Source organism: Sylvia atricapilla, chromosome 6, assembly GCF_009819655.1.
Source record: "Sylvia atricapilla isolate bSylAtr1 chromosome 6, bSylAtr1.pri, whole genome shotgun sequence".
Taxonomy (NCBI): Eukaryota; Metazoa; Chordata; class Aves; order Passeriformes; family Sylviidae; genus Sylvia; species Sylvia atricapilla.
In genome coordinates this window covers 31,750,615-31,774,680 of record NC_089145.1, presented here as the reverse complement: position 1 = coordinate 31,774,680, position 24,066 = coordinate 31,750,615, and the positions used below count along the sequence as shown (strand labels likewise).

General features: G+C 33.4%; 1 protein-coding gene across 1 annotated transcript in view; it reads right to left on the bottom strand.

The window, feature by feature from the left end:
• LOC136362673 (formin-like) overlaps positions 1-24,066 on the bottom strand; it is a 122,339-nt gene that overhangs the window by 6,529 nt on the left and 91,744 nt on the right. Inside the window, exons 14-15 of the mRNA XM_066321423.1 lie at positions 8,379-8,430; positions 5,096-5,245 (exon numbers count right to left, since the gene is read on the bottom strand). Coding sequence (XP_066177520.1) covers positions 5,096-5,245; positions 8,379-8,430 — 202 coding nt within the window. The remainder of the gene's footprint in view (positions 1-5,095; positions 5,246-8,378; positions 8,431-24,066) is intronic.

The window sequence follows — 24,066 nt, the reverse complement described above, 5'->3', positions numbered from 1 at the left end:
CAAATTATCTGGTTCTTGCTCAGCTTCTCAATGATCTGGAAAATCCATTCTTTTTGCTTCTACAGTTCCTTTCATGCAGTTGGTGGGTTATGTGGATAGCTGTGGATTAGGAAATAGCTTGGAATGACAATTCTGTGCCACCTGAGCTTCATATGACTAGAACTTTAAACTTCTCCCATAAAACTGTTTTGGCATAAGGAAATGTTGTGCAAACAACAACATTTCAGATATGGGTGGAAACGAACAAGTGGAGATAGCTACAGTCAACATCAACTGTTCAATCTAGAGCCAAGCTGCATACTCAGTCCAGATCCTTAACACAGCTGAACAGTGACTTCCCTTAGGATTATGAGAAATTCCCAGAGCTCAAATTCCTTTCATGTGTTAAATGCCTTTCTACTCTCAGTCCTATTTCTGTATGCAGCTCATGAACTAAATCTCAAGTCACAACTCCATTTCCCAAAAACTCTTAGCCCATGAAAAATACCACGTTAGATTTCAGTATCAAAATTTTAGAAGACAGATGTTGTTGTATTTCCTGGCCTGGCAGATGATTTTAGAGAGTAATTGGCTAGATTTAAAATTAGGCTAGTCTTTCAAAATTTCAGACTATGAAGTTTGAACATTGCCACTTCTATTACTGTGTTGTACAATACAATTGCCTATCAAGCTTTCAGGCCTACATCTTCTGAAAAGAACTTGGTCATTGCTGATCAAATCTTTAGATTGCATTTAGAATAAATGTTCACTAACTAAATCAGTAAAATACAGCAAAATGTATGTTGTCAGTGGATTTTGTCATCAAACCTAAAATTGCCAGTATGTTTGGTATGTTTCTTTTTTTTCTGGAGGTACTGAGAGTGGTCTATCTATAAAGTTATCTACAAAGTAAGTGAGATATTTTATCTCTGCAGTCACAAGGAAAAAAACTTTTTTTTTTATTTTATTTTATTTTAGGAAAGCTGGTGCATAAGAAGAACCAATAGGAAGACAAGGGCTACAGAACAAAAATATACTTCAGTTCATCTGAGATGGCCACTGGCAGATATTTTGGAGTATATAAAGACAACCAAAGCCTACAGTGATAATCCCCAGAATGCTTTCGCAGCTGGAAACTCTCTTCATGTGTAAGTCCTTCATAGATTTTTCTCATATAATTTTGTATTGTCATAATTTAGAAGCAATGCAAGATTTTGCCACCTGTGATATCTTTTGACACAGTGTTTATGTTTTCAGGATGAAATATATAATTCAGTTCATTAAATAATGATAATTTCTTATCCAGCTATTGAAACAAATTTTGGTTCTGTTTTTGTTTCTGAATTCTGACCTAATTGTATGCATATTCAGCCTGAAAGAGATTACTTCATCCAGTACAGTAACCATTGTGGCAATCTTATCTTTGCAAGAGTCAGCAGTGAGTTAAATTAAGAGCAACAATTTCTTTCCTATTTTAAGTATTTCATATTTAAAGGGCAGCAGGCATAAGCACACTATTATAATATTTGTCACATTTAATTTGCAAAACATAATCACAGTTTGTGATGTAGCTCACTGCAAAGTATTTCTTCTGTATTTATACTTTTTCCTTATTTTAGATTTGTCTAGGATATCCTCTTAAAATACAATTTAACACCTCTTGAATGCTTTAACTGATTCATGGATGGGCATTCATATACGTATGTATAATGGATTAAGTTATAAATACATATTTGCTTTGGTTCTGAATTCACAGATATGCAAATAGAATTACTACTCTAAGAAAAGGAAGTGACAGTGGAAATATTTGCAATCTACCTTGCTGTTAAAACTCCAACGTTTTTGTCTCCAATTCAGTTATAATCTCAAAATTTCATAAACAGAAAAAAGCATAAAAGCAGTTGAGGTACCTGAATGCATACACATTGTAAATTATAAAGCTGTCAACAATAAAACTGGATTTTGATAAAAAAACAGCACAAAAAAAGTTCCAACACTCGATGCACTTATATTAAGATGTTTGTCACAGATGACGTGATTGTCAAAGCAAATTTCATTTCATTCTACTGAAATTCGGGTACTGAAGGGAAAGTAAACTGTCATCATATTCCTATTAGGTATATGGTTTGGAAAATTGTTTTCATTTTATCACTATAGTCATTTATATATCATATTATATCATATATCACATCATACCATATCATATCATACCATATCATATTATAGTTCCTTATTTATCTGTAACTCTGTCTTGTATTCTTAAATAATGTGCAAATTTTGTCCAGGAAAGAGACAATGACTCAACTATATTTTTCAGGCAGCTAATTTATTTTCATGGTTAGGTTAAATGCAGGGCAGCTCAGTTGAAGTGTTTCCTTTACTTTAAGAAAAAGTCTCATTGAAATCTCATTGGACTTCTACAGTTGTGTTACATTTGGGAGCCAAGTAGCTTTAGATGAAACAGGCTCTTTGCAGCTGAGACTGTCATTTAGATAAAGACAGCACTCTTTTTCCTGAAATTCAGAGATTTTAAAGTTGTCTGTTAATGCAATGTAGTTAGTTTTGGATATAAAATTTTAGTTATGGAATCATAGATCTTTTAACCTCTTTTTACTACTATTAAGTTTAACCTAATACATCTTTAAATATTTATTTGATTAATGATAATTCCGTATATTATAACTAAATTTTTAATTTATGTGTCGTATTTCTTGAGAGACAAATTACAATCCACTATTAACATTCCTATATAAATGTAAATAATTAGCTAATTCCGACACATTTTACATTGGGTTTCTTCAGCTCCTGAAATCTGAAAGGTAATTCAACTGGAAATATTCACATAATGATATCAATGCCTCCGTTTCAGAACCCAAGTTTCAATTACTGATTTATACTGATGCTTCTTCCTCTTTAAAACTTCCTTCAAAACAAAATAAGGGTTCACAGTAAAAAAGTTCTCCTTCCTTTTTTAAAAAATTAAATTGCAATCTTCAAAAATGCACAACAAATGGTGCATCCAATTAATTAGCCAGTTAAGGAAGACAGCTGTCCATTCCTGTCATTCTAAGGTTTTTAGTTACCAGTCTGCACAATGACTCTTCACTTGCTTTCAAACATCTTTGGACAGCAGTTCATTAACTGTTAGTTTTATACTTTGTTAAACAGGGCCCTTAAATGATCAAGACTTTATGAGACATTTTCAGGTGATGAAAAAACCTTTTCCGCCATTCTAATCTATTGCTTTCACTATGTTCTCCTTTTCAGTAGCACAATACAAAACAATTTAGAATGATGAAAACAGCTCTTCTGTCATTCTAATTTACTATTTATACAAGGCTCCTCATTTTAACAGGTCATCATCTTGATGAATCACCCGAATTTTGCATGTAAAGGACAATGAATTGTCCTTTTGAGACTAAGGGAGCTTTGTAAAAATAATCTGAAGTGAGCTCTGAAAAACAGTCTATATGACCCAAAACAGTCTATATGACCCAGAAAGTGTCAGCAATTAGAAGTGTAACAGTAATTGCTGCTCTGCATTCTACTGGTATTCTTTCACAGTGAACAGGAATAAAGGCATCTGTCAGAGTAACTGATGATATATTTGTTCTTTGTTTTTATTTGTAGATTTGATTGATATGGCTGTTAAACCACAAGAAATTCTCACTTCACTTGAGTATGAAAGCACAGAATATAGCAGTCTACTTACAAAGATTTCTTGATTATTGTATTAAGAGATAGTCAAGAAGCTATGTTCTGTTAAAACATAAGGCATTTCGAATTGATTCATTTGAAGGAATCATGTACCATTAGCAAGGTGCTAATTACATAAAAAGGAAAGGATGTATGGTCTGGATTTTTTTTTTCCCTTGGACAGTTAACATCCACTCTTCCTAACTGCTTTTGGAATAAAAATAACTCATGATTCAGCAGAAAATATATATTCCTGAGATAATCTCTATCATGACCATAGCAACATGCTTAGGACTTTTTATACAGTTTTTAACATGAAAATCAAATTTGTGTATTGATTTAGATACAAGGAAATAAAAGATTCTTTGTAAAAGTTCACAGCTGTCAGCTTCCAAAATTTGATCAATAAATTATACAAAAAGCTACAACTTTCAAGTATTTTAAAACCGTAAGAACTATAAAATAATGCTGATAAGGTTGATAATTCAGAATTCATAATTTCTACAACTAGTCCTTCAGAGAATCTACTTTATATGAACCTTAAAGCCCCACTGATTTGAAGCAAAATGGAAAACATAAGTGTAAATGAATGTACTACTTCTGCATGTTCTTTTAAAGACATTTTAATCTAACTCTCTGTCAATTTAGAATAAGCACCTGGATTTAAATTTCATTCTGAAAGTAATTGTTCCATCCTTTCCCAAAGAATGACTACATTACTAATCTAGGTCTTTTCAAATTAATTGTAATATGCTGAGCATGATGAGCTTGTAGTAGAATTGCTTTTTTAGTCTAAAAGATTTTAAGTTTCTTTAAGAAAATCAAGAAAATAATTGAAAGTTTTACGTTTTTGGGTTCTTTTACTCTAACTAATAAAATCAGGAGACTGTTGTGAGATCTAGCGGCAAGTAGTTTGATGTCCTCAGCAGGACACCAAAAGTCAGAAGTAGTGCTGTAAATTCAGTGTGGGGCTTCGACACTATGCTAAGTGTGGCCTGAATCTCTGGGGCTTCCCTTTGATGCAAGTGCAGTATATTAACTGGAAAAGCATTCACTTTTATTTGTCTGTACTGTCTGCGACAGCAATATCGCCTCATTTAGCCTAGTTCAACATGAAAATGCACAGAGAAGCAATCTGTTATAAATTAGCACAGCTCTCCTTTCATTTTACTAGCTAGTAATTGGAAGGGGTTACAAAAGTGTAATTTATCAGATTATATGTGTTTATCTTTTTGTGGGGACAGCATGCCTTTGGTGAATTTTCCTACGCACCCTGAGGGAATAATCTTTCCTTGATGTCCATTAGATCTGAAAGAAAACAATGACGCCTGTGAAATATAGGAGTATAATTTGTTGGGTTTGAGAAGCAGCAGTTTCCCAGACATCTAAAATGGTATTAATGACTTTATTAGAACCTTACCGTTCCTTGGAAATGCTTTTACTCTCTCGTTTCCAAATGGTCTTGAAGTCACTGCAGAATTCGTACCACACCGTGAAAACGTAGTTTGGTGTGATCTCCTTCTCGCCAGGCTTTGGCTTTATCCCAAAGTATCCCACTGTTTCTTCAAAGCTGCACAGGAGGAGGAAAGAAAAAATACCAGTCAACATGTAAGCCCACCGGGGAAACAGTTCCTCTGATTCAGTAGTCAAGGCTGGTAATTACCGTAATTTCTCCTTAGCCTTGGAATTACAGCAGGAATTCATGCTAAGCATAACTAACCTTCCAACACCCACCTCTTTTCCAGGAGGGTAACTTACAGATGCACGAGCCACCATAGAGATCCATCATGCTGGTAAATCATGGGCATTCAGTTATAAAGAGAAAAACTTAACTTCTTGCATTACAAGAAATGATGTAATATATTTTATTATTTTATTCAGCTGCACTCTATGAAGATCTTATTCTCCATTTATCTTTACTGAAGGGCCATGGAAGAGTCACATACCAAGTCAGGAAAAAATCTCTAGGTTTCGTTGAAAATAATCTTCTAGTAGTTAGGGAGAATTGGGAGTAGCAACAACCAAGCCACAGACAGTGCCAATAGTAATTTTGCAAAAGTTTTACTGAAAATCTCCTTCCACCTGTGTCAATAAACAATTAATTTTACAAAAATATGTTGCCAGTATTTTAATGCTTTAAAAAAGATTTTTCAATGTGGCTGTTACTGAATTGCTATACAGCTAGATATTTCCAAAATATTCTATTATTACAGAGAACACTTCCAAGATAATTTTAACTGACTGTGCATTTTAAACCTTTATGAGATTGCTTTGTATAGACCAAATGGAACAATCCATACGACTAGGGACTTATATAAATAGAAGTATGTTCACTTTGTTAAAGTTGAATCACTTTTCTCTGTGAAGTAGATAAAACAATCCTGAAACATTTGGTGATATTTATTTAAAAAAATGCTATAATTTAAAAGCAAAGGTACCAACATATTTAAAAGGAAGTAATATTTTTTTGCATAATAATTTTAATTAATCAGAAGAAAGCTATATTCTTCTTAAGAGCTGCAAATAGGTTCTAAATCTAAACATAGGAGGTGTAAATCTTGAAAATAAAATAAATAATTTTGAAGAGCTGTAAGGAGTCCCCAACCACTCAACACTTGTTACGTGAGGCACGGATGCAGCTTCAGCATCTTTCTTCATTTATATTTGCATTTGCATAGTCCACACTGCTTATTTCCATATTCTCATATGGAAATACCAAGGTTAGGATCAAGGTTTCTTCACTTATTTTGAAATAAAAGCTCTTTATCTAGGCTTGAAGAATATAAAGTATCCATCAAAATCTACAGAAGTTATCCCTCCAAAATAAAGCAATATACACTCCATCTGCTTCACAAAGAAGCTTGGATTTTAGCCACATGAGCTTATATGATCTGGGATTTTCTTTTTGATACTTTAAAGATAGAAACCATGCTGTACAGTAGCCCATATTGTGCAAGGTAAGCTATTAAAATAATAAGGTTTTTTAGTCCTCATATGTGATAACCTTAACCTTTTACATTTTTACTAGGCTTTGCATGAAACAGTTAAATTTCAAGTTAATGGATGTTCCATATTTGAAGAATCAGAATGAAATATGTGTGTATAAGGCCATAACATTCAGAGTTAATGGGTCTTGTAGTGACACTATGAGGAGAAAAACAAATAAGTAAGTAAATAAATGTAATACAGCTCGAAATATCTGTGTAAAACATTATGGGTTTCAAACTCTAAAAATACTAAAATACCTTAGTCATAATTATATGGTTAAAGCCATTTATATCTACTGGGCAATGTCATTTACTTCATTCACTTGGGCCAAATAATCGTCAGCTGTTCATAGCACTTTGACTGGGATAGCTGAACCAAGAACAGCAAGAACAGAGACTTCTCAGGTTTGCCACATGTAACAGCAGCCCCAGGAACACTGTGCACTCTTCTACCTAACAGAACCCTTCACCATCCCAGCTGGGGCATACAGAAGTGGGATCCTGAAATCCTGCATAGTCTCTCTCTGCCTTCATTCTGACACTTCTTATCCTCTCTTCCTTTCTTCATCAGCCTGTCCCCCAGTAGCACTCCTTTGCTTTCACCCACCTTAATCTGGCTTCCTGAGCTACTTTCTGCCTTTCAAAAGCAGTAATTTAAAATACTGAATATGTAGTATATTTGAATTTTAGTACATTTATTGTATTTAAATATTTAGCAATTAAAAAAGCCAAACGGTGTGTTGGACAACTAATTCCCTAAGTCAACCGCAAGCTGGGTGCAGCTCCATACCCTGGAGAGTCTGTTCTACTCTGGAAAAGCTGCAAAGCAGGTAGAATATGAAGAAGCCTTTTGCCAAGGAAGTAGCTAAGTAGAGCCAGTCAGACACTTGAAATGAGGAGGTAAAGCCCCAGCTGACATCAGCCAGTTGTTCAGCCCATATTTAAGCATTTTCTTCAAGCAGATAGGAACAGTTCACCTAAGACTTGAACTATATTTGGGAAGTGCCCCTGATCTCCCTCTTCCTGACTTCCTAGGAAAACTAACTGAGGTGTCTCATGTGGAGGGAGTATGGTCTGAGAAAAGTACAATTAAAATCCAAATTACCACAGATCTGTCTTCAGTGACCAGGAGGAAAAAATATTGATGGGAAGTTTAAAATTAGTTTACCCCAGTTTATTTATAGCAAGTCCATAGCTAAGATGGATGCTTCATTCTCACAAAACTATAATTTGGTAAACAAAATTTATTAGTCACATTAACTTACTGAATATTTTATTATCCATCGATAAATCAATTAATCTCACTTTTCCCATGCTTTGATGCCTTTGGCCTAAGTGAGGAACAAATATTCACGCAATAAAAATATTGGGATTTCAATGGCTTCTTAGGCAACTGAGTGCTGTATACTAAGTGCTGAAAAGGTTCAGTGATGACGAAATACATTTTTACGTCATAAAGTAGTTAATAATCAGTTATTTATTTATTCTGTAAAACCTCCACACAGTTCAGTGCTGATAATAATTGAAACCTCAAACACAGTACACTGTTTGGATAAAAATGCAAATGAAGTTTTTTCTAGAAGATTACATAAGAGTTTTTCAGAAAACATACTACTTCTTTGAAATACAGATCCTTTTTGCTATTTAATGTGATTCCTATGTTCAGTAATATCTTTGATCAAAATAAATTGTTAAAAACACTAGCAAAAACCTTACCATTTCTGAGCATTTTCCAAACTGTTCTCTTCTTTCTTTCGTTCTTCTTTAGCTGCCAATGAAAAACATTTAAAAGGTATAAATTACTGTCTTACTGTTTTAGAGATCCCACAGATTAAATATCATATTTTCAAAACTGCATAGTTTGTATACTAAGTATAAAAAAGTGATAAACACTTGCTAATTTTATATTTTTATTTATTTTTTGTACTCAATGAATGTTTCTATTGTACCAATAAAGTGTATTGGATTTGAAAAATAATTTTAAATCCATATTATAATATACAGTGTTAGGCATTAACTGAATAAAATGTAAATAATTAAACTTCACTTTCGGATTTTTTAAAAAGAAAATAATTTATGTTTGTTTCTTTATTGTTGCAGGCCAGAATTTACAAATTTAAACATGTTTCTGCAGCATAAATGATTGGAAGTTCAACTGGAATTGAACAGGTATCAAACATAGTTAACACCAACTGTTCCATAGAGCTATCACATTTTGTTCTGGAAACTGGAAAGTGAAAACACATGCAGTAGGTTTTAAATGTACAGCCTATACATGATTTTTTTAAAAAATCTGTCAAGAGTTTGAAATATGGTTAGTGAATCTGAGCCCCTCTATTACAGAATACTCACATGAACTACTTAAAAGGATTTGATTTTCAAAGGACAAGCATTCTTGACTATTGAAAATGTTTCCTGAACTGGATACTTAAAGCAAAACTACTAGTTTTTGTTGATCAAGTCTTCTTCAAACAGAGGAGCAGCTTCACCTCCAGCAGAATATCATACATATAAAATAATACTATCATGGAAAAGTTATTCCTACTCCACATTAAAATAATGCTGTAAGTGGTAATGTTAATATAAACAGAATTCAGATACTTTTTTAAAACAAAGAATTTTATCTTTTTGCATCTTAGTCTACAGGAGTGCCTGGTTGAAATACAGTTACAAACCTGAGTTCACAGAAAAGGCCATTGAGAAACTGGTCCTGAAGGACCCCATTTCATTACAAGGCTACTGACAAAAAGGTTTGTACTATGATAGTTTAGAATGAAAATAAAAATTGATTGCTTCAGGACATTTGCTGTTAACAAAACAAATTAACTTCAGCTCATATGTTTCCCTACATTGAGTAAGTGTGTTGGAGATACTTATTCCTATTATTTCAATATGGCCTATAGCCAGAAACAATGCTGTGTGCCCTTTGCAAGGAAAGCAATTAAATTCTATACTACTAGCTTCTTCACCTCAAATGTTAGTGGCAAGACAGCTGCAAGGGAAATATATAGGGCAGCTCTGATTTATTGCATACATCTCAAGGTCCCAACAATTTGCCTAAAGTTAACACAGTATATTTAATTCATTATTTTCATTTTATACCATTACAAGTAGAAAACATAGGTTGGAATTCTAATGATTCATAATGATATAAAATTAACTACATAAGCAAGCTGAACTGTGTATAAAATTGTACAATTCATTATTCCACTAATAATTTATTTCTGGTTTTCAAGGAGATGGAAAATCAAGTAAGGCAAATTTCCCAACATAGCTATATTCCCAGCTACAACAGAAAAAATATCTTCAGGTCCCCACATGAAACACAGTAACTAACAAGGACATGTTTATACATTTATAGTTAGGTGGCAAGACCTGATTTACTGTCTTTAATCTTGCAAGAACAGGATAAGGAAAGATAGTGGAAAGAAGTTTTAATTTTTTATGCAAATAAAGAAAAAAGATGTGACTTTTAGGAAGAAACACACACAGTTCACATTAATATATCAGTGTTTGTATTTGTGTACCAACAAAAGGCAAAGCAGGAAGGAAGAAAATGCCTGTATTATATGACAAACAGTATTTTCTGTATTTTTAACTGCAAATACGTCCACCCAGAAATGGTTTAAAAGCATTTATTTGAAATTTAGATGTTGAGACTTGCTAAGAAAATAAAAGAACAACTCCATATAACAAATTCTATAATGTGTAAGACAAGAAACTAGAGCATTTCTCTTACCTTCCATAAAATTTCTAACTAATTTTCCACTAAAATTTTGCAATATCCTACTTTTTTTCTCCCCCTCCACAGCCTGCAATGACTAGCACAATCAATGTTGTCAGTACAGGTTTCCATGAAACAATGTATTTTCCTCAGCAGAGTCTTCAAAGCCCCGTAGTCAACATATCAATCTTTGTCTTAATCTGTGGCGTTACTGAAGGCAATTCAAATGAATTGCACAAATGAAAGAACTTATTTTTATTTCTCTAGCAACACCACATTTGCTTACACAGGATTTGCTTTTTGCAGAAGTGGAATGATGTAATCCTTTCACCCTTAGACCACGTGTCTGATTCAGCTTCATCAAGTTAAGAATATATTAACAGCCATATCAGACTGGCACAGGGATTCCTCCAGCCAAATACCCTGCCCCTGGCAGGCACTGAAACAGTGACTCAGTTAGAATAATGGACCAGGACAAACAAACACACTTCTCTCCCAAGTGTACTCTCTGCCTCTGAGATTCTGTAGCTCATACAAAATGTTTCCTGCATTGAATGTCATTGTAATGTAATTCTCAATGGATTCTCCTTCAAGAACATGCTCACTCTTTGCTCAAGCTTTTATAAGCTCTTTAACTTTCACAATCTGCTGTGGCAAGTGTTCTATAGCCCAGCCATATGAAACACATAAGGTTATTATGACATTTCTAGTCTCACAGGAAGCCACCTTCCTCATTAGTCAAAGCTAAATCAGCTTTATTATTATTTATTATTTTATTAATTATTAATTTAATTAATAAATATTTATTATTATTATTATTAATTTAATTATTAATAGGTAGGCATGCTGAAATGCAGCCAAACATGAACCCCATCCTAGAAACATACCAACCCATGATTTAATGGCTGAGGAAGAAAAGTATACTCCCTGAGAGGTCCAGCTGGGTTTATCTTTTCCCAAAGTGAGGAAAGTCACATTCTATTACATTATCAAGTTAGGAGAACAAGCAACAATTGACCTTATTTTCTCAGTCTTTGTAAAGCACGAACCATGCTTTGAATGTATTATCACCCTTTGAGAACAGAGGTCCAAATCTCTTACCCATTACCATTGCTGATATACTTGGGTATCAGAAGTTGAATGCAGAAGGCTCCCAGCTAGAAGTGTAGTAGATCTATTTCCACTCTCAAGTAGAATTGCCATGCAAGAGAAATTGTTTAATAATCTTTTTTGATTAGGGACTTTGGAGAGTGGAAGAAAAACCTCAAAGGTGTCCCAAGTGGGCAAAATGACTACAGAGGATCATCAAAACTCTACAGTTATACAGTTTTTCTATTTCTGAACAAAATTCTTGACATGTTTAAACTACTAGCATACTACACTATAGCAGTACAACAACCAGCAGGATTAGGAACAACCAGGGATGAAATTAGCCTTCTTTGGTTTTGATTTCAAGAGATCTGTTAACACTGAAAATTTTTGAATAGATTTAATTTTTAGGAAATCCTTGACTCAAGCCATATTGGCCTACAAGTAACAGCATGGAAAATAAAATTTTCATAGGGACGCACTTGCTAGCACATGGCATTTCTTTGGGCTGCAAAGAACTACCACGAGCACTCCTTCCCAAGGGTTGCTATTTTAGAATCATCATGGGTTAACTGTGGCCAGTAGCTATGCACCCCAAAACCACTCACTCACTTTTCCCCCTACCCCCTCAGTCAAACAGATGAGAGAATAAGAAGAGCAAAAGTGAGAAACCCTTAAGGGTCAAAAGAAACACAGTTCAGTACATGAAGAGAATAGGAAGGAAAAACCAAAGTGATGCAAGGGCAGACGGATGCCTAGCCATTTTTAGAGCAATATTACCTCTCCCAAAATCCTTTCCTCTCCTTTTTCTTTGCTGACCATGACATTACATGCATGGAATGCTGAATCAGCTATCCAGGTTGTGACTCCTTCCAATTCTTGCCCACTCTGGCCTATCACTGAGGGGACAGAGTGAGACAAAGAGAAAGCCCTGACAATGTGCAAGTGCTGCTCAACAACAGCCAAAACACTCCTGTACTATCAACACTGCTTTAGCCAGAAATCCAAAACACATCCCATACCAGCTGATATGAAGAATAGTAACTCCATCCCAGCTGGACCCAATACAAGAGCACACAGTCATACAGAGTAATCATACAGCCATAGAGACAAATCCTAAGATTTAGACAAATTGGATAATTTGGCTGTTTATATACATAATAATCAAGACTATAGCTATTTTTTTTATTATAGTAAAGGTGTCCAACAACTTGATCCAGCATGTTAAACAATCTGTATGAAGCTTTACTCGTTTTGCTGATGATAGCAAAGCCAAGAACATGTAGCTAACAGTGCATGAAATATTCATAAATACCAACACCCATTTAATCTTTTTATTCTTAGTGTAATCTCACTTTCTAGAAAAAGACTGGGCTCTATATAAAAGGCCATGAATAATATATATATAAGGCCATTATAAAAGATATATATATTTTTTTATTATATAACATGAAATTGTATGTTAATACCTGACACTGCCAGAATCTGCTTTCTTGAAACATCAATTTTAAAGAAATGGATATAAAACTAATAGCATCTTTTAAACAAATTAAAAAATGTCAAGTGCAAATAAACAAGTATTAACAAAAATCCACATATGAATGCAAAAGAATGCAGAATCAGAAAATGAATAGTCTTCAAATTTTTTTTTTTCATTATCACACTGGAATATATTGTTTTTTAAAAACATGGTTTGACTAACAAGAGTGAGTCTGGAGCTCAGTACGAAAATTGGGGCCTTGGAATTGTTAAAGACCTGGAAAATCATTTTCTAATTTAGTGTCATATGCTACTAGGATGAAGTTTTTCATTTCATACGGACTGAATCTAATTTTAGAATTGTTTTACTTTTTGAAAACATATTGAATAATAAAGAATTTAGCAGCAGAGGGTATAAAAGTCCTCAGAAATTAGGTACTCACAGTAAAAATGAATTCTGCAGTTTCAGATATTTATACTTTTAATTCTAATTATTGAGCAAGTTTTCCCAATAATCTTAAATTCTTCATAAATTATGATGTTTCAAAAATTCTAGAGTTGTATATCCTGATCTAGAAAGATATATTCTCAGGAAAAATCTGTTTGTCTAGAGCTGTACATAAAACCTGAATTTTCTCCTACTTCTACATCATTATACTGAGTTACTTCTAATGTAACCCTGTATTTTGAGAAGTATTATTACTTTTGATTTAGTTCTAAAGAAAAGAATTCTTATTACTTAGTTGATTTCATATATAAACATAGCAAACATGAAAGAATACATCCAGAGTAAAACATTTTCTGGGTTTTCTTTGTTGTTGTATTGTAAATTAAATTTCAAATTTGAATATGCGTGCAAATTATTTCACATGGTTACAGTTCACCATTCTCATGCTGGAGCTTTTTTGTCTTATAAAAACGTCGAATTTCAGAAATAGTGAAAAAAACTTCTATGTTCTACACACAGCCTACTAGCAAATAATTTTCTAATGCTTGATAAACTGCCTTTAGCCAGTTACTAACTTCTAATTGGTAGGCTTTATGAACTCAGGGAATTCAAGAGACAGCCTGGAAATTCTGTACATTTGATCATATGACTATTATAGTTTTCTATTCCAATGCAAAAAATCCCCAAATAAAACTCCCATGCCCATGAAGAGATTTTTCTTCTATGCTGTAGTTAAACAAGAAGGTCTGGGAGAATGGAATCAATGAAACTTGGGTCTACTGTGGGTCTGTACTTTAGTCAGTTCCCAGATGGATTCATTAATGTTTAATTAAGGGGTGAGTTCATGATACAGCCTTGCTCTCCCTGGAAGGCTAATAGGGTCACTCTTGTCTATTTAGACACGTATTTTTATTGAGATTTTTAAGAGCTTAATATCTCAGGATCTCTAACCTTGTCACATTTGGTCAAAATTGGACAAAGCATTAAAAATTAGTGGCAAGGGAATAATCAACAAGCAGTGTGATCATATGAGCCATGTTTCTTTTATCTCTTCTTTAAATTAAAATATATCACATTTTTAACATGGAATTTGGCTATGCCTTTTTTTTTTTTTTAGACAGTTTAAACACTGTTATAGACATCTTAAATCCTTTCAAAACAATCTTCAGAACACTTGCTGCCATGAGGTCTTAATCACCCTTCCTGAAACAGTTCTCACAAGTTTACTTTCCTCTGCAGTGGCACAAAAGTTTTTTTTAACTAAGAAGTCCACATCCAATGATGTGAATGTAAAAATGTTCCTACAGCACAGTCTCTGTCCAGTCTTGGAAAGCTTCGTAACAAACAAGTATCCCACAAGTTATCAGGAATATAAGCTGTCAACCTGTATCTTAGGTATGGGTCAAGAAATAATTAATGTTTATCATATAGAATTTATTAAATATTAGATTAAGTATTTCTAATGTTACAAAAACATAACAAATTACGGACACTTGCACACAGAGAGAGAGACACACATAATACAGCAGAACATGCTCAAGCAACACATTGAAGAAAGTGTTTATTATCATAGGTAATAAAAAACCTGGGAAATTATGTTTTCTTTTGAAAGTGATAATGCTGTCTATAAATGTGCCAGAACATAGTGCTGAAGGTCATTTTACCAGAACATTAAAACTAACCAGGAAGAAAAAAAAAAGTTTTATTTATTTTCATAAATTATTCTATTTCTTAAAAGGTATGTTTCTTAGAATGATGCTTCTACTGTATTTTGTGAAAGATTTTTAAACTAAAATAAAATTACCTTCCATACAAAAGAGTATTTTTTTCATTAAAGCTAGGACTAACACTAGTCTTATTTTCCTATATTCCCGTAGGCATTAATTACAAAACAAGAGTTAGCATTACATTTTTCAATTTTATTTATTTAATTAAATTATTTGAAACTCCATTCTGTTAAAATGTAACCAAGACATTAATCCCACATTCTCCCACAATTGGTTTTCCAGATAATAACTATTTTTTGAAGCATTTTAGTGCTTAAACACTAGAGAGATACATATTCCAATTCTACTTTCTAATAAACTCCTATAATGTTGTGTTTTAATTCCAAGACTAATCTCTGACTAAATGTATCTAAACAGTTTACGGAACTGAAAAATTAGTTCTAATTCCTTTCAAACAGAACAAGGTTAAATCCAATCTGTTCTGTGTCTGGGAAAACTAACTATCCAGATTATCTGTAACTACAATCTATTTTTGTAAGCAGAAGAAAAAACTTTGAAGATCGACCTATACCAAATACCAAAGGCAATATTTTTAAATAGTTGAATAATTACTGAAATCCAGTAAGAAGCAGGTCATCTTAAAAAAAAAAAAAAAAAAAAAAAAAAAAAAAAAAAAAAAAAAAAAAAAAGAAGAGTATTATTTGAACAAAAAAATAATTTGATGGTGAAACAACTGCTAATCTGTTGGGCAAAGAATGAATAATTATAAAAATATAATTAAACTAATTTCAGAAAAGCTTTGTGAAATTTGCGGCCTGAAAAGTTTGAGGAGAGCAAATCCACAGCAATGCCTCCTCCTGCGGAATGATAACAATGATTTATGAATCTCAATATATTTCTGCTGATTGAGCTCAGTCAAGATTGGTTTCACATGATCAGCTAAAGTACAGAAATCCGTGATGTGCAGTGGCCCCACGCGTTTGAACACACTAGGACATGCTCTTCTAGGTGATCCAAACGTTGGGGGTGGGGGGTTAAAAGCTGCTGCTTTGTTTTCCCCTCATTAGGATACACTCCTCCTGCACAGTTAGCCACTTCTGGTGGTCGGGAGCAAAGTCTCATTGTAAATGCACAGCAGGATAGTGGCAAAGCTGAGATTAATTCTCCATAGATTTATATAGACCTTTCTCACTGCTGATTGCTTGTACTGTTTCAAAGGTGCGTATGTTGCCTTTTTTTATTGCTGGTTACTGACTTTATTCCAGCATATGGTGGTTGGCGCCATGACACAAAGTGAACATTTTATACTAGAATTAAAGTGGATATTTGACAGTTTCTGTCAGAAAGTTCAGAGCAAAGAATTTGTGAGACAAGATTTATTGCATATTTTATATGGGACACATCTGTTTCTTTGTTATGTTTCTCTTTAAACAGAAAAATAGCAATGAAGTTTCTTTAAGAAACAAAGGCTGTCAATAAAAAGCATGAACAGAAAAACTACATTATTGAGAATGAATTTAATCACTCTGACCTTCTAAAAATGTGTTGCTTGGAAGTATGACAATCACTTTTCCCTTTTTGTTCAGCCATACAGACAGTATAGATTTTCAAATACACAGCTACCCATAGTTAGGGGTAAATAAAATAAAAATGAAAATCAAATCAAAGTATTGATATTGGACATTCACATTTAAAAGCAAGGTGAAATATTAAGGTAGATTTTTCCTATTTTTTTTAACATATGCAACCGCATTTTGATGATGTGAAATGTGTCAAATAAACACCCTTTTTTCTGAAAATCTTATGGAACTATAGATCAATTATACAAAGATATACAGCAAACCTCCCCTCATTTATCTATTAATATCACTAAATCTGATATAGTTTGGCCTCTGAAGTTCAATTTAGTCTTCTTAACACCTGAATCAAAACTGAATTTGAAGAACACCTAGCAGGATCTTGTTTAAGAAAAAAAATGCATGCACTAAACAAGAAAGTAAAAAGCTTTCAATAAAATTCTAAATTTTTAATCAACAGAAGTACTGTTTATAAAGATTCATTTTTAGTGTAAAACCCTCAGATTCAGCTTGAGAAATATGAAGTTTAAATAGGCAGAATTAAATAACAAAAAAAATATTGCTCAAAAATCACATATGCTTTTATGAAAAGGCATGGGTGTCTTATTACTTCTAGTTAAAGAAAACAACAATAGAAAAATCCCTTCTGTTGAACTACATAAATTCTAAACAAATAGTATGACAAATAGTTAAAAATACTTATAGGCTCAATATTTCTTGAATAAAAATACTGGAATTCCTTCTACAAAATAGCAAATATTTGTCGAATTATTTCACACTTCCAATGCATTAATTCTTGTTTTTTACTCAAAGATTTTCTAGAAATTCTATTTATGTAGGAAAATTTATATAGCTACTACTTTGAAAAGCCTGTCATTTGAAATAAAATGTAAAAAAGAGGCAAACTTGGACCTGCAGTATTTTTCATTCTTACTACAAATAAAATACAGGATATTAACATTAAATATTTTTTTATTCTTTTGATTTTTAATTCTTTTTAATGATGTTTCTACAAGAAACACCAAACAGTATTCAAATACAATGCACTGATGTTTTTCTGAGCTTGTTTTTGTGATAAACACATAGAAGAATATATTTGAAAATAGGATCTCTAAATTTCTAAATAAAAACCTGCAAACCCACTATTCTACTTATGAGGAGATCTTGGGAATAGTAAAGCATGTGTGACACATTAGTCAGGTCATTTAATTCATGCCTTGAAAGTACTCAGACACAAACACAATGAGAAAAATGAGAGTGCATACGAAAAAAAAATTCTCATGTTAGCCTAATTTAAGACTGGGAAAATAAAAAGAGTTATTACTGCATCTACCTGAACTATTTTGGGGTTTTAGAGCTTGCCTATTTTCTGTTGAACTCTATGCTGAGAACATCTGAATTATTTTCCCTGTAGCATATGGAAACATTTTTAAATGTTTTTGTTTATGCTAATATAAAAGGAAAGGAGAGGATATAAGTATTAGATAACAAGACCAGGGAATGTGAGTGCAGCTCAGCACATCACTGCAGATTTTCTGCTTGCTGTATCTCTAGGCCTTTATTATTACTTTCATGTTTATGAGATATCTCCTATCTCTTGGAAATGCCTTTAACTCAATAGTAACAGTAGATCTGTGCAAAAGACAATCCCACCTTTCCCATTAGTAGAAGAGTTAAATATAATTGAAGTCACTGTTAAAGTTTTGACTATCTTTTTAATTTGATATTGTCTATTGAACCCAATAAAAACTATTTCTGAGAAAGATAATTAACACCATTTGCTTCTAAATTCATTATGCTGTAATAAAACAGTCATAATGAGCTTAATTCCTCTTAGTTTTTTCTCTATTAGAATGAGATATCTTGAACCTTAACTTTAAAAACTTTTTAAAAAAGTGAATAAATCATATGCAGGTGAAAGAAATAACATACTTTAGAATTTGGTTCATCTGCATCTATAACCACAGAATATTCTTTACATCAAATACTTAAAAGGGTAACTTACTTTAAAAAATTTCAGAAATATATGGCCAGTAAATTTATTGGCAATATTTTAAAAATTTAGACAGAAATTTTAAATCCTGAGAAAATTTACCAAACCAGTATCGAATTACATTATAAAGCAAAATGACTGGAATTTAAAAGGAAGAACAGTCAAAGTTCCCCTACCTGTTATTTCGAACAGACATCATAGAATTAGCTCTCCTAATTAAACCTAGGGATTCTCTGTTCTAGGAATTGCCCAATTACATGTAAGGAAAGAATTCCTGATAAGTAAAGCTTAATAATCTTTAACATATGCCCAATCCAATTCCACTTCAAGTCAGTGGTGGGTGGTCAAGCCAATTTGTGTAAAATTTGGGTGGTCAAACTTCAATCTGTGTAAAATTGAAGTTAAGGAAACACGCTCTAAACATTTACTGATAAATTTTATTGATAACTACATAGATAATCAAACCAAATACATTTAATAGAGCATTTTTTTTTCTTTTAGCATTATACTCTAACGTTTGAAGATTGCCCAGAGAAGGTACCTGTTGTGTCTACTCAGGCATCTCTGCCTCTCCTAGGGCATCAGGAACCTCTGTAATACCACATTCTGTTCCAGAGATGGCAACACTTGTGGAGGGATCTTTCAGACCAAAAGACCTTCCCAAGATGAAAGAATACACATGCTTTGTACAAACAGTTATATCTTGATGTCAGTTCAGAAGCTGAAATCCTTAAAAAATATTTTTGACACTTTTAAAATGGTTGACTTGGGACAACATTTAGATTGCTGAAAAATTCTGATCCTAAAAAGTTTGATTTGATTCACATGCCATGAAAGAGGTACTGCTCTAATAAATTTCATACATATATCTCTTAAGAGAAATAAAACTTCTGATTTCTCCAAGTAACTCAAGGTGTTCAAAAGCATGGTAAAGGTGATTCACAGGACAAAGGTAAATTTTTAAATATCTTGACCTGGCATCTGAAGTATTTAGGCACAAAAAAAATCAGAGAAGTTGCAAGAAAGGTTGAATGATGACCTAAAATCAGACTCTTTTTTTACATTTTGGAGAAGTCTGTCTTTAATCACAGCTGTAATCTCACAATACTGTATTATCCATATGGTTTTACTCTGTCATTCCTCAATTTTGAGAGCTTAGTAGCAACCTGGTGCTTTGTGCTTTAACTAGCTTGAAATTTCTGATAACTGCCCTATGAACATAGTGATTATTATTTTGTTCTCAAAACAATGGTCCATCCTGCTCAATAAGACTGCAGGTTTTACCTGTTCTTATTGCTTATAAAGGAAATCAGAGTTCACACCATAAAAGAATCTAATCCAGAGAGCTTCAATTTCTTGATGAAATTTTCAACAGCTAGTATTTTTGAACATATTTCAATCATGCTCAAAAACATTAAAACAGGATATTCACATGCTTGCACAGGTCCAAAAAACTAATAAAGAAAAAGTATTAACATACTAAAATTACAGAAGTCTACAGAGAAATTCCACGTAATTGCATACCAGATTAGGCATACTATTGTCATAATGAGTTTGTATTATTTGGTGCACTGAAAGGTATTTCTAGACTTAATGGTGTGAAATTACAGAGCACAGGGGACAAACACCAGGTGAGAGTGGCCAGTGTGAGATTAGGTACTGGGGTCTCTTGCAACCAAGTGTGTTTGGACTTTCATTATTTAAATGCATTAATCTCTTCTATCCAATCCTTTCCAATTCTTGACTTTGCTCTTTCCTTGCAGTAGTATCTTCCATATATGTCAACAACCGCTCACAGGTTATATAATCTAAAGTAATGAATCAGTGAGCATCTTTATTTCCTGCAACGAAACTTTGACACAAATTTGAATTGTGTCAAATTTAAAGTCAGTTTACTGACTTTAAATATCAGAACATGAAGACACAAAAAGAAAAATCAGTTAAATAGGAGACCATACAGAAAATTCCTAAGAGTATAGCTAAAAAAATGCAACTGGACTAGAAGAAAAGCCTAATAGGATCCCTGTAAAAAGCCAAACAAATGCAACCTACAGTTCTGTTTACCTGTAGGTCTATGATAAAGAAAACAGAAGAAATCCAGTGGAATTTAACAGAAAACAGAGAGATGAGACTTTAAAGAGGATGTTGAAGTCCAGATAGCTGATAGTGGTTATAGTACAGGCATCAATAATTTTAGGAACAGATTTTATAACTACCATACACATAATAATTTTGTATTAACCCAAGGATATTAATACTAACATTCCTTATGTCACTTAGCTGCTATTAATAGGAAATCTCTGTCTATCATGACACGCCAATGACTTTGTAATAGACACGGTAACTCAGTATACCACACTGAACTGTTTTCTAAAGGAGATTCCCTCCTTGTTTTCTAAGAGGAGTTGACATTGCATTTTTAATTACCAGTTCTTCTAAATTACATTCATAATACACAATATAGTAGAGTGTAACCTTCCAATTTCGATAGGAAGTCATGATATAGTGAAACTGGTTATAGTTATTTGATGTATATGTGTTTTAATGATAATAAATTCAAAGTTTCCTGAAATGTCATAGCTGTAATTAACACAAATTTTCACGACTTTGATGTTGATAATTTTTCTGGTAGTGTGGGAGAAAATACTCATTTCAGAGCAAATTCTTGTTCTTTGAATCAGTCCATTGTCAATGTTGCATTACTTAGGAGGCATATGGATGCAATCACATTCCAGGACAACTTATTTGGTGTCTTATGGACCGAGGCTATTGTCTAACTACACAATCTCAGAGTTCCACAGCAATAAGGTTCTGTGCTTTGCAGACTCATGCCAATTTATGTAAATCACTCTTTCATCTGTTTAAATACGACAATCTTTTGAGTGATGAAAACAGTTATGTCTGTCACAAAGTTTGAAAGATTAAAGTAATTCTGCTCCTGGCATATAAAACAGCGTTCCAGATCTAAACACAAACTTTGCCTGGTCTGTAATGTCATTGCTGGGAAGCATACAAAGTTTTAAGCAAACATTATCACTGCAAGGAAGTATGACATATTTTTCATGTTTGACACTGCACATAAATATCCTCCCACAATGTTTAATGTGAGAACTGCATATGTGTGGCAGAGATAATAAAACATCTCAGTGAAAACAAATGAAATGAAAAAGAAGTTATGATAAGTAGAATAGGAATAAAGCTTTGAAGTTAAAAGTCTTCATATCTGTACATTTTATTCACAAGAGGAAGATTCAGTATTTGATATGCAGAGTGGATAGTCACACAATCTGGAAGGGTCTCATGCTTTGTAGGAATGGTTATCTGTTCAGAGATATATTTTTCAGCTGACAGAAGCAGCATCACAATTGCAGGTAAGAAAAATCTGGTCAATTGTAAGATCCTTGTAAGTGCTATTGCTCTTCGGCTGTTGTTTACACATGGTATTTTAACAGACAGTTGTTACTGAAATTTAACAGTGTTCTTAAAAATTATTCTTGATTTTCTTACTTCACTTTTTCAGCATTAAAACATTAAAGAGCTTAAAAAATAAAATGCAACACAAGTACCATAATCTGATATGTATTTTAAAATAGAGGAGTACAATACAAGTGGGAAGAAAAGTATGTGACCTAATTTCATATACAATTTTAGATTATTTCTCCTTCTGTTAATGTTCTTCTTGGGGAGAAAAGGTGTAATTTTGTTGCAGAGAAGCAAGAATTTTAAATAGCTCCCAGAGGTTTCTGATATTTTGGGATGTCATTACAGACAGGTGATACCAGGTAGCTGCTTAAAGTAACAACTTAAAATATAATCTCTATATCTGTCCTATAAACAACATTATATTGTCACACTATGAGAGGAAATAAATGTCAATGTAAGTTTCTTCCTAATCTTTGACTGTATTAAGATGTGTAAAGGTATATCCTATTGACCTTAAGTAAGAGAGAAAGAAAAAGCATTATTATATCTTGGAAAAAATGGTGCCTTGGAGTGTTCTTGACTTCTGATTCACTACTACTAAATGACATTAACATCTTGCTTTATACTTCATATATGGCTCTGACACAAAGCAACAATTTCAAGTGGAAACATTTTTTTCCTCCGTAATATAATAAAATACGCTATCATCTTCTTACACTCAAAATATGTGTGTGGCTATAAACTAATGATAGGTTGCTTTTCCACGGTTAATACAATAGGTGCTACTAGATGAGAAGCATAAATCACCATGTATGAGCACCTATGTATGAGCACAAGAACAACATCTTGGAGAGAGTATTTACATACTGAGAAACAAGCAGGAAATGATGAACAAGAAATTCAAAGTTGGCTAGCTGCTAGCTTTTATCATAGATTCATAGAACGGTTTGGATTGGATGGGACCCTAAAGATCATCTACTTCCATCCCTGCTCCCATGGGCTGTTTGGAGCAAGTAAACCAAGTGGTTCAGAGCCCCATCCAACCTGGCCTTGAACACTTTCAGCAACAGGGCAAACCTCAGTTTCCCTGGGCAAACCTTCCTGCGCTTTACCAACCTTACTGTAAAGAATTGCTTATTATCTAATCTAAATTTACACTTTCTCAGTTTAAAGCCATTCTGCCTTGTCCTATCCTCATGCAAAGTCCCTCTCCAGGTCTAGTAGCCTCCTTTAGATACTGGAAGGCTGCTGTAAGGTCTCCCCAGAGCTTTCTCTTCTCCAGGCTGAACATCTCCAACTCACAGCTCCAGCCTTCATGGCCTTCCCAACAGAATTTATTTCTTATTTTCTTTCCCAATGGACTACCTGAACAATCCTCTGTGGTGCCCTTCAACAGGCAGATGATGAAATGTGGATCAAAACTCCTGTTCTATACCAGAAATCCATTTGAAAGTGCATTGGACTGGATGCATGCCCAGATAGCTACTGCAGCCTGGCTAAAATTATTAAGAAATCACTCAGCAGTTAAAAGTGGATTTGCAGACTGTTCCCATACGGTTGCTAAGCTTGTCTGAAAAATTCACTAGCTCCTGACATAATGCTGCAGTGACTAGTTTGGTCTATGATTCTGTTTTTCTACTGCATAGTCTCATAGATAGCACACTGTTGACCTTTTATATAAGTATACAACACACAGCAGTTGTAGCAAAGCAATTAATCTAACCAGTGTCTCCCAAATGTTAGGCTACAGTTCTAAACATAGGACAATTTCTTTTCCTTTGGGATTAATCCTAATAGATTACTCTATTTGACAAATCCCTCCCTCTCCATCTTGACTGTTACCTTGGTCACTCCAGTGCACCATGCATCTTTCCCAAATAGCTTTGCTTTCCACTACTAATGAATTTCAAAAACTGTTCTGTCTTGACATCAGAATACTCACTT